This window comes from Oryzias latipes, chromosome 6 (genome assembly GCF_002234675.1).
Source record: "Oryzias latipes chromosome 6, ASM223467v1".
Classification (NCBI taxonomy): domain Eukaryota; kingdom Metazoa; phylum Chordata; class Actinopteri; order Beloniformes; family Adrianichthyidae; genus Oryzias; species Oryzias latipes.
The window spans coordinates 3351045-3362566 of NC_019864.2; the positions used below are offsets into that span (position 1 = coordinate 3351045).

General features: G+C 39.6%; 1 protein-coding gene across 1 annotated transcript in view; it reads left to right on the forward strand.

Annotated features, from left to right (window-relative positions):
• Nucleotides 1-11243, forward strand: part of cftr (cystic fibrosis transmembrane conductance regulator) — a 54536-nt gene extending 43293 nt beyond the window's left edge. Inside the window, exons 20-27 of the mRNA XM_004086222.4 lie at nucleotides 3369-3596; nucleotides 4859-4959; nucleotides 6223-6453; nucleotides 7162-7317; nucleotides 7537-7626; nucleotides 8442-8614; nucleotides 9003-9108; nucleotides 10734-11243. Coding sequence (XP_004086270.1) covers nucleotides 3369-3596; nucleotides 4859-4959; nucleotides 6223-6453; nucleotides 7162-7317; nucleotides 7537-7626; nucleotides 8442-8614; nucleotides 9003-9108; nucleotides 10734-10946 — 1298 coding nt within the window. The 3' untranslated portion in view covers nucleotides 10947-11243. The remainder of the gene's footprint in view (nucleotides 1-3368; nucleotides 3597-4858; nucleotides 4960-6222; nucleotides 6454-7161; nucleotides 7318-7536; nucleotides 7627-8441; nucleotides 8615-9002; nucleotides 9109-10733) is intronic.
• The last annotated feature ends 279 nt before the right edge of the window (nucleotides 11244-11522 follow it).

An 11522-nucleotide genomic window follows, 5' to 3' on the forward strand; every position in this document is an offset into this window, starting at 1 on the left:
GACTTTTTGCCTTCAGCCCAAAACACTGCTTTGACTTAAACACATGAATACAAAACGTTTACAACCTAAATATTAACAGTTTTTTTTTTAGGTTTTAGTTTAGCAGAAAATTACGTTTTAAAGCAGCATAACAAACAGGTCACTGGACCGGGTGTCAATATGTTGGATGTCCCCTGCTTTTTCCTCTTTCATTCAGTGTTTTTGATGCATACTTTGGTGATGACAACGAGATCTTTCCCGATCTGCAGAGAGGATGAGAGGCTAGACAGGCGAGCTGAGCTGGGATTTCCTGCAGCCCCATCCTGGTGTCATTCTTTCTGGTGTTTGATGCAACATGTCAGGCAAATCTAATGAAAACTGCACATTTTACTCAGGGCTGTTACCAAAAACTACCGAGCCCGTGTCCTGACATTAAAAAATAAGATACCGTATTTTCCGTACTATAAGTCGCACCGGAGTATAAGTCGCACCAGCCCAAAAATGCATTATAAAGTAGAAAAAAAACACAGATAAGTCGCACTGGACTATAAGTCGCATTTTGACGGGAAATGTATTTGACAAAATCTGGGACCAAGATATAATAACTTTCACAACCTCATATGACACAATCATAGCAGACTGTTTATCTCATAATTTCACAGTAATTCTTTCTCAAACCTAATTATTTATTCTTCTCATGAAGCATCATTGGCCAACTAATACTCTGTTTTCATCCTGTATTTGTAGAAACAGTTTTCACTTTTATTGCATTTCTGAATCTATGAAATCATTGGAAAATAGAATATTATGATGTTAGCCTTCAAGATCTTACTGTAAAAAAAAGTTTGCTGATTCTCTGAGTCACTTAACATCCTCTTAACACTTAATATACCTCATACATCAAATTGATCCAGGAACATCATCTCTGTTCCTCACAAATGAACATAACAGGAGGGTTAACAATGTATTTATTTCAATTTAGTTCTAATATAAGTCGCTGCGGAGTATAAGTCGCACCCCTTGCCAAACTATGAAAAAAAGGGCGACTTATAGTCCGGAAAATACGGTATATCTCGTTCCTACAGATTCCCACGAAATAATATACCGTTCCCACAAGATAATATTCCGTTTCCTTGAAATAATTAATTTGTGCAAACGAATTAATTAATTCGTGCGAAATTATTTACGTCATAAGTCATTCATGAACACGGATATGCTGTCCGTCCTGTCGCAAAAGCCACTTTCAGCGGTAACTTCCGTGTCACTGTGAGCTCTGTTGCGGAGCTAGGAGATATGTCCGGTAAAATCGTATGGCAAAGCAGCAAGTATAGCCATCATAAATTTAGTGATATTTTTCTTATATTCATTGGGATAATAATAAATTGATCATTCTTGTTTTTCTTTTTCCTTTTCTTGAACGAATGTGGGTCACAGAGACACGGAAGTTACAGCTAAAAGCGGCTTTTGCGGCCGGACGGAGAGCATATCCGTGTTTATTAATGACTTATAACGTGAATAATTATCCCGTTCGCACGAATTAATTATTTCGAGGGAACGAAATAGTATTTCAAGGGAACGGAATATTATTTCGTGCGAACAAGATATTAATTTGTGGGAACGAGATATATTTTATTATTTGATGTCAGGACACGGGCTCCGTAAATAACACATTTCTGCCTAAACTATAAGTGGATTTCAGGTGTAAAAGTACTGAACCAAGTGGACTAGAAGAAATGTATTCAAGTTTTCATTAAAAAAATAAATAAAGTTGATAAAATAAGTTATTGAGCTGAAAGTTGGAACTCATTATCATGCTGTAGAGTAAATGTAGACACTTTGCTGATTAGTTTGCTAAAGTCCCACTTCGATCATCTTTAAATATTTTCACAGCGTTCCCAGTGATTATGGTGTTTTTAGCCCAAATAAACCTGTGTACTTTTTTAGGAAAGGACCCCAACCTAAAATTAGCTGTGCAGCAAAAATGGCGAGCAATAATGTCACTATCCGGCCGTACAGTTTGATCTGAGATTCCAGTTTGGACAAGGAAAACAAAGACGTTCATGGATTTATTTGTCTACACGTGGATGTATTGGAAGAGGGCGGAGCTAAAAGCATGTAGCCTGTCCAATTTAACTCATGTGTCACAAGCACAATCTTTATCAAATACATTTTTTTTGTCTACTCCTGATTCACAGTGATTTCAGAAATACTCAGAAATGCACATTTCTTTACAGTATATGTCCCCCATTATGAGAAAAATGCCACAGGAACATGTTAAAAACACCATTTTCAGTGGAAAGGGTCTTTAAGTTTTTGTAACTTAAATGAAAAGTAGTGGAAAACAAAGGATTTATATGTAATATCATTGTTAAATGGAGTAATGTATTTGAAGAATTGCTTGTGAGATATTCAAGCATTTTAACTCAACATTATGCTGCAAAAAAGAAAAACAGCGATACATCAAAATCCAAAAGTTAAACAGCATTTTTTGAAGGTTGTTTTCAACCTCTAACAGTAAGAATCCTCTAAAACCGATGGAAAGGAGTGTGTGTGTGTGTGTGTGTGTGTGTGTGTGTGTGTGTGTGTGTGTGTGTGTGTGGAGGGAGGGAGGGGGTTATCTTTGTCAACCTGGTCTCTAAGATTTTTATGACTTTTAGGATTTATTAAGGTTCCATAGAACTGTGTTGTTGTTGTTGTTTTGCTATAAAGCATGGAAGAGGTATTTGAAATTGGACATGTATTCCAGGTAGGTAGCAGTGGATGCCGTTTGTTTTTTTCAAAGAGAAACAGGCAGTTTTGTTCGTTTACAAAGGAAAAGTTCCCTGAATATTTTCATTATAAAGCTGGCTTCATTTGAAACTGTTGTGTTGGATCAAAAATAAGCACAAATAATTTTTCTGGAGCTGCAGTCATGTCATACGAACAACATTTTTTAATTTTCCACTCAGTTTTGGCTTGTTTCATGTTGTTGATGTGTGTGGTCAATGAGATATCTGCAGGTTCCAAATGGGTTGACTTCAAACAAAAAACAAAAAAAACGTCACAACAAAAACCTGCTTTGTCTTTGTCTTCACACGGTTAATGTTCTGTGGTGGGCCCACAGAACATTAACCGGGGCTTCACCTCAGCGTGTCAAACACGCTGAGGTGAAGTATCATGTCGACCAAGTCCACAGTTGTTCCAGGAGGTTGACACATCCCCCCCCCTTCCCATTAGTGTTTCATGTGAGCCCTTTCTGTGAAAATAGACAGTCAAACTGCGGAAAGACGTTTACCTTTAACAACAGACAGAGGGGGTTGGACCATTCCAGAAGCAGCTTCAAAATAATGTGTGACTAATTTACTCCTCGTGTTTTATTCTAACCTGGACTTCTTTGTTTCCTCCTGCAGCTCGTACTCCCATCTTCTCTCACCTTGTACTCTCACTAAAGGGTTTATGGACAATTCGGGCATTTGGCCGACAGACTTACTTTGAGACGCTCTTCCACAAGGCTCTTAACACCCACACAGCCACCTGGTTCCATTACCTGTCTGCCCTGAGATGGTTCCTCTTCCGTTGTGACGTGCTTTTTGTCCTGTTCTTCACTGCTGCCGCCTTCATCGCTGTTGGAACCAACCGTGAGTCAGAGGAAGACACGTGCATGTTAGTGCAGAGCTGCTTTTCTTTGCTTTAGAATCCTTTGGAATTAAATTAATTGCGTGAACGGTTGAAGAGTTACGGTAGTCGAAAGGATGTAAACAATGGAGCTAAAACTCTGCTGTTAAAGGGTTAAATGTCTTTGCTATATTCCTTATCTAGTGTATAAAAATGTATCAAAGATAGAGTTAGGGGACAAAGAAATCATTTTATAAAGACTAAAAGTTTTAAAAAGTATGTTGTCTTCTTTTATTAACATTTTAAAAACTGTAAAGTTATAGTACTTTGTACTAGAGATCCTACATTTCAATTGAAGTTTACTACATAATTTGTGTATGGCAAAACAACATAAAAAATAAAAAAATAAAAAAATTAAAAATTAATAAAAATAAATAAATAAAAAATTAGGAAAACTATTTTTTAAATTTGCTAACAAGTAACAATGAAGAAACCCCTTTAAGGTTTTTCTTTAAAAAAATTATTAAAAAACTGTAAAAATGTAGGTAAAAAACTGTACCCTCTCCTAAAAATGTATTATTAAAACAATAAATAACGACTCCTTCTTAAATTTAGCACAATATGAATTTAAAACTTTAGGCTTAAACAGTAGGAATACAAGGAATCTCTTTCCCCGTGATTCGGTTCAATGGTGAGACATGCGGTTTGGTTTTAACCCTTGTGCTGTCTTAGATGACCCCCCCTACCCTTCCATTGAGGTGTTCTCCCTACCATGACAAAGGTGGATAAAGGTGGAAAGATTTCATGTAATCCATGGACACCAGTGAAGATCACAAATCATTGAAGAAATAAGGTTCAGAGCACTGTCTAGTGGGTCTAGATGACCCAACTCCCAACGTTAAAGTGCCTAAGATAGCACAAGGGTTAAACTGAGAACTGTGGCATTCTCACATTGTACACAGGCTGACATGTAAAGAATGGGAAGTCTCGCTTTGTAAGTTGAAGCCTCAATATGGTTTATCTCAGAGGAATGATGACTGGAGCTTTAAGGGACCCAATGGCAGATTAAGGTTTTTTTTAAATGTTCAGGAACCAGCAGCCTCTCAGAACACATGCTGTTCCTTCAGACTTTGTTTAGGTTGAGTGCAGCTCTAATGGTCTGTTCACAGATAATTACCTGCTAATGAAGCCAGTAGCAGAACACCTGTGTGCAGCTGTGACATCATCACAGAGGCTCACTTTGATTGGATCGTTCTAACGTGATATTTGTGTGTTCACAATGCAGAAGACCGGCCAGGGGAGATTGGAATCATTGTGGCTCTGGCCATGCTTATTTTGGGGACTTTCCAATGGGCAATCATCACCAGCATTAATGTGGACGGACTGGTAAGGGCATTTCTGAAAACATAGTGGTGTTTTGGATCGTCAACATAATGTCGATATGATAAAAAAAAGAGCAACAATCAAAAAGAAGAGCATGTGCTATTGAAATCGTTACTGCATGTTCCTTCTGAAGTCAGACACCAATTAAAAATGGCCGACAGAGAAACCAAATCTGAAAGGGTCACAAGCCTGAAGCCGAGGAGGAGGGTCTAAGGGCAGGGATGCAGTTTAGCAATCAGCTATAGGATTTTAAGACTGATTTAAAGTTAAAGTCCCATTATCTGTCACACACCTAGGTGTGTGATATTTGTTCTCCACATTTGACCCCTCCCCTGGGGGAGTGGTGAGCTGCAGACACAGCCGCGCTCGGTAACCATTGGGTGGGTTAACCCCCCCAATCCGACCCCTTAATGTTGAGTGTCAAGCAGGGGGGCATTGGGTCCCATTTTTAGAGTGTTTGGTATGACTCAGCCTGGATTTAAACACCCGACCTTCCAGTCACAGGGTGGACACTCTACCACAAGGCCACTGAGCCGGTATTTGATGTTTTTGTACAATTACTGCTGTGAGGCCCGTTGAGACAACTGTGTTGTGATATAGGGATCTATCAATACAATTGAATTGAAGTCATTTCAGTATCTGAAGCTACTTAAAGACGAGGTTCTGTATTTAAAAGATGGTAGATCTTCAAGGTCATAATTCGATGACCAGACATTATGGCGTTAACATTTTCCTCATAAATTGTGGCAAGATGATCAACCCTGTGAAGCCCACTACATTAAAGGTGTTATGAGCGGCCCAAGCTGGTGAAAAAGAAAACAGTCGACCTTCTACTGCAGCTTCTGGACAAATTCATTTATTTGGTCACATAGGAACGAGGGAAAGTCTCCTGAGGCCATTTTCAAAACCTTATATAGACAGGAACACTCGCGGGTTTTGTGGTCTGCCCAGGGTAGTTTTTGTGTCGGAATTAAGCTCATTTTCAAAACCGTCTGGTTTAAAACGATTTACATTAAGAAAAACTCAGAAATTTTATTTTAAGCTTAATTTTCTTCATCTATGTTCTTTGACATCAGAAAAATGCAACAAGAACATGTTAAAAACCACAAAAACACAATCTTCACCTGAGTGGTTCTTAAAACCATCCATTACAGATGGTCCAATCTTAAATTCCAAGACTGTATCAATAAAGTAGATGGAGGTTTTGTGTTTTGTGAGAATTGGTCTCATAGATGCATCGATCTAACGAAATCTTCCTTCCTTCAGATGCGTTCAGTGGATCGAGTGTTCAAATTCATTGACCTGCCGTCAGAGGAGATGCCAGTGGGGAATTCTGGGGGGATGCAAGGTTCTGATCTCATCATTGACAACCCTCACGCCCAGATCTACTGGCCCAACCGCGGCCAAATGGACGTCAAGGGTCTTACTGTCAAATACACGGAGACGGGACATCCCGTCCTCAGTAACATCTCCTTCTCGGTAGAGGGAGGCCAGAGTGTAAGTGTGTGTGAAGCTGCATGGCGTGAGGATCATGCAAACATTTGTTTGATTAAAAAAAAAACAAAAAAAAAACTCAGTTGATTAAGTTGCTGAATTTAGGTCTTGAAACGAGCAGCAGACAAACTACTAGAAGAAAGTGTGAATAACATTATGGGATGGCCCTTGGTTGTCCATAAATATGACACCAAGTATAAGCCTTTGTTGCTCTGCAAATAATGCATGTGTAAATATGCGAGTGTTTGCAAAGACGCTGATGAGATGACAGTGTTGTTGTTTATTTACAAAATGTTCACCGTAGCACCAAAAAATATATCCTGGTTTTAAATCACATAGTAACAGCATGTTCCACAAATGTCCAAAGACAATCTGCTGAGGTAAAAGAAAAAAAAAGATGATCCCAACACAAATACAGTTAGATTTCTTTTTCCAAGCTGTTCACCATCTTTCTTAGACCATGGATGAGGTTTGGACACCAGTTTAAACATGAGCAAGACTCTCCTCCCTTTAGCCTCCCTCAGCTGGATGCTGAAGGAATGATAAAGCTCTGAGAGTGCCTAAACTCCTTTGATATGCAGAATCTTTTTGTGTAGAAACTGTCTGTGCACGCAGCAGTTTGCAGACAAGGACAGGCATGTTAGATAAGAGATTTCTGGAGTTCACAGGAGTTTCTCTGTTTCTGTGTTGTGCGTGTTCTTGTGGGAACAGGTGGGTTTGCTGGGTCGGACTGGCTCAGGAAAGAGTACCCTGCTGTCCGCTTTGCTGCGTCTCGCCTGCACTGAGGGGGAAATGTCCATTGATGGCGTTTCGTCGAGCTCCGTCTCCATTCAGACGTGGAGAAAAGCCTTCGGAGTGGTGCCTCAGGTACACAGGAAGGAGCCGGACACACATCGTGACTAATGAGGAAAAACAAAGATTTTTTTTAAAACAGCTGGATATTTAACTGGAAGAAAATTGTCATAAACTGTTTACAAATATTCTGGTTCTTTTTCAAAGAAAAAATATGTTTTCAACCCACACTGTCAGATGAATCTGCCAGTATCCTTTTTTGACGTTTTGCTTTTGTTTCTATCTGTAAAAAAGAGAATTTTCATTCTGACTGGAACTTTCCGGATGAATCTGGACCCATACGGACGCTACAGCGATGACGATCTGTGGAGGGTGGCTGAAGAGGTAAAGATTCCCTTTGCCAAGATTATGACTGCATCTATAATTGATAAACAAACTTGCTCTGGATGACGACAGCAGGAGCTAACATACCTTGATACTTTGGACTTTGAGTAGATTGGTTCCCTGTCTATTTCATGCAGGGACAACATGGCATAAATAATATCCATGTGGTTTTTTTTCTGTAAATGGGGAGAAAGTAAAGGTAGGAACTGTGTTTAATGGAGTTAATGTACGCAGCTGCCATTTGACAGTGTCACTGAAGTTTTAGAAGTTCTCATGGTTACATCTACCACATGAAAAAAGACACCAGAGCCAACTAAAGGCTGAAGATTCCTGCAGTCTAAAGAGGTTTTTCATTTAGGCTTAGAAAGAAAACTGGTTTTCTTTCCTGAGTGTACTGTGTCATGATGACATTGGTCACACTTACACATCTTTCTGTGCTCAAGTTGTTTGGGGTCAAAGGGTTGCTGGAGCCTATCCCAGCTACTGTTGGATGAAGGCAGAGTACACGCTGATCAAGTCACCAGTCTGTTACAGGGTCACACAACCACGCTCATGTGCACACCTGGGGAAATTTAGTGATGCCAATGAACCCATGAAGCATGTTTTAGGGCTGGGAGAGAAACTTGGAGAAAAGCCACACATGTACGAGGAAAACATGGAAACTGTAAACAAAAGGACCCAGCAGGGATTTGAACCAGGAACAATAAAGATGATATGTGACCCTGTGCTGTAACTGCCTGTGTGGAAGCAGCATGTGTGGGTGCTACATTGACATGGGTTCATCACTGGGGTGAAAGGTCCTCTTTCTCTTTCAGGTTGGTTTAAAGTCGGTCATCGAGCAGTTTCCTGATAAACTGGATTTCCATCTGGTAGATGGAGGCAGCGTGCTGAGCAACGGCCACAAACAGCTGATCTGTCTTGCCCGCTCCATCCTCAGCCGGGCCCGCATCCTTCTGCTTGACGAGCCGTCTGCTTACCTTGACCCCATGTCAGTATCAGTAAAGTCTTTGGATCTGGTTTAACTTTAAGTTCTAGCAAACAAAACAAACAAAACTTTGGACAAAAACTGTTTTGAGGCCAAGAAAGTTCATTTAGGCCTCTTCGAATGGAGACCAGGATGTGTTGGAGTTTCAGTGCAGATCACTAAACATAAGTTTACACTCACATGTACAGCCTGGTTGCATGTTTTGGTTTCAAACATATTTAATAAAATACAAAGATGACCCTGCAGATTCCAGTGCACCTGGTGACAATCTAGTCCTTCCAGGAACTTGGAGCTCTTTGTTTGTGAAGTGTGTGAGCAGAGATGTTAAATGATTCTTCTAATGTCTGATGTGTCCGTGGCCTTCCGTATTGATGTGTGTGTATGTGAACAGAACTCTGGTGATCCTGAGGAAGACCCTAAAGCAGTCCTTCTCCAACTGCACCGTCATCCTGTCGGAGCACAGAGTGGAGCCTCTGCTGGAGTGTCAGTCGTTCCTTGTGAGTCTCTGACAGATGATCTCCACGCTTCTTTTCAGAGACGTGATTATTATTTCTCTTTTTTTAATAGAGACTTAGGATGATCGTGCTTCTTTTTTTAGAGATACGGGATATTCACGCTGCTTTTTTTAGATGATAGATAGATAGATAGATAGATAGATAGGTAGATAGGTAGATAGGTAGGTAGGTAGGTAGGTAGGTAGGTAGGTAGGTAGGTAGGTAGGTAGGTAGGTAGGTAGGTAGGTAGGTAGGTAGGTAGGTAGGTAGGTAGGTAGGTAGGTAGGTAGGTAGGTAGGTAGGTAGGTAGGTAGGTAGGTAGGTAGGTAGGTAGGTAGGTAGGTAGGTAGGTAGGTAGGTAGGTAGGTAGGTAGATAGATAGATAGATAGATAGATAGATAGATAGATAGATAGATAGATAGATAGATAGATAGATAGATAGATAGATAGATAGATAGATAGATAGATAGATAGATAGATAGATAGATAGATAGATAGATAGATAGATAGATAGATAGATAGATAGATAGATAGATAGATAGATAGATAGATAGATAGATAGATGGGGAAATTTCATATATCTGTGGCAGCAAAAAAACGACATTCAGAAATAATCTAATAATAATAAAATATATACAAAAAATAGGTGGTCAACTGCAAATGCCTGATTCCTTATGCAACCCGCCGTTGTCGATTTTTTTTTTATTGTAAATTGTACAAATTGTAGAAACAGCAACAACTGCAACAAAATAACAATTTATAGAGATCTAGAGTGATCGCTTCTCTGCTTTTAGTAAAGATTAAGGATTATCGCTCCACTTTTTAGTGTAGAACTGCAGGATGATCACTCTGTTTCATTTCATAGCAATACAGGATGATAACTTCATGTGATACAGATCTAGGATGATCACTCTGCTTTATTTTATAGAAATGAAAGATGATTACTCTGCTTCTTTTTTTAGTAATCTAAAATGATCATTCCACTTCTTATTAGAGATGCAGGATGATCACTTTTTTATTTTTATAGAAATGCGGGATGATTAATCTGCTTAATTTTAGAGATCTAGGATCAGCTTTATCTTAGGGATATGATAACTCAGGTTCTTTTGTATAAAGTTTCAGGATAATCAATGTGCTTCTTTGCGTAGAGATGAAGGATGATCACTTTTCTTCTTTTTATGTTGATCTAGGATGATCACTCTGCTTCTTTATAGTGATGCAGAAAATCCATGAGCCACATTTTAAATATCTGTGATTATAGAACGAGAATCAACATGAACCACCCCCATGTTTTAGGTGTAGACATGTGTTTGTTTGGGATGGGGGCCGAGCTGCCGGTAGGGGATTACCCAGGACTTGAAGTGACATGGATCCATGAGAGTCAACAGATTTGATCAAAACAAGAAATGCTCTGTCAAACTCAATTGCTGCATGTTTCCTATGCTTAATGGGCAAATAAGAAAGCCATGTAGACAATCTCTAAGCATCAATAACAACAAATTGATTCACTGAATCAGTTATTATTGCATTATTCTTAGCCACAGCTGGCAAGTTAATAAAAGCAAATGGTTGACACAAGTGTATCCTTTCCTGAGGTAAACAGCTTCTCATGCCTCCCTCCTCTGCAGATGGTCGAGAATGGTGCCTTGAAAAACTATGAGTCCATTCAGAAACTCATGAGTGAGGTGGCCCACCTGAGACAGGCTATAAGCCCTGCAGACCAGCACCGTTTCCCAATGCTCCACCGTCTCAACTCCACCAAGAGGCCCCTGCCACAGACCACCAAGATCTCCTCACTGCCAGAGGAAGCTGAGGATGAAGTTCAGGACACCCGACTCTGAGAAGCCAGCTGGAAACACATCCATAGACGAGCAACAGGGCTTTGAACCTTTTTATAATTTGGGATTATTTTTAAAGCACTAGTTGTTAAAAAGGACAAATGTGAGCAACAGGTGTTGCTTTTGTTCAGCTGTAGATTTCTTTTTGAATGGAATCACATGAGCCTAAACAAACACAGAAGTGATGACAGTGCATTTTTGTGTAAAATGACTTATCAATGTTTGCCTTCAGATTATATCAGGTGTGTACAGAAAGAAGTTGAAGGCTGTAAATAAAAGTGAAACGTTTGCAAAACTTCAGTTGGTGCTCACAGATTTCTGTGAATGTCAGGTACATAAAGCACATCTGAGCTCAACCATCTGAAGTTCTGTGGATTTAGACGACTTGCTGTTGAAACACTTCACTTACTTTTTGCAAACTGACAGTGGATTCATTTTTTTCTCATACTTGCTCCTTTTTTAGTTATTTTTATAAGAGAGGTTTGGTTGGTTTTGAGTCCACAAAATGGTAAGACAGAAAGTGAACATGAGCGCTGGAGCGTGAGTGGGACGTTACCCATAGAAAATGGTTTAGTTCTG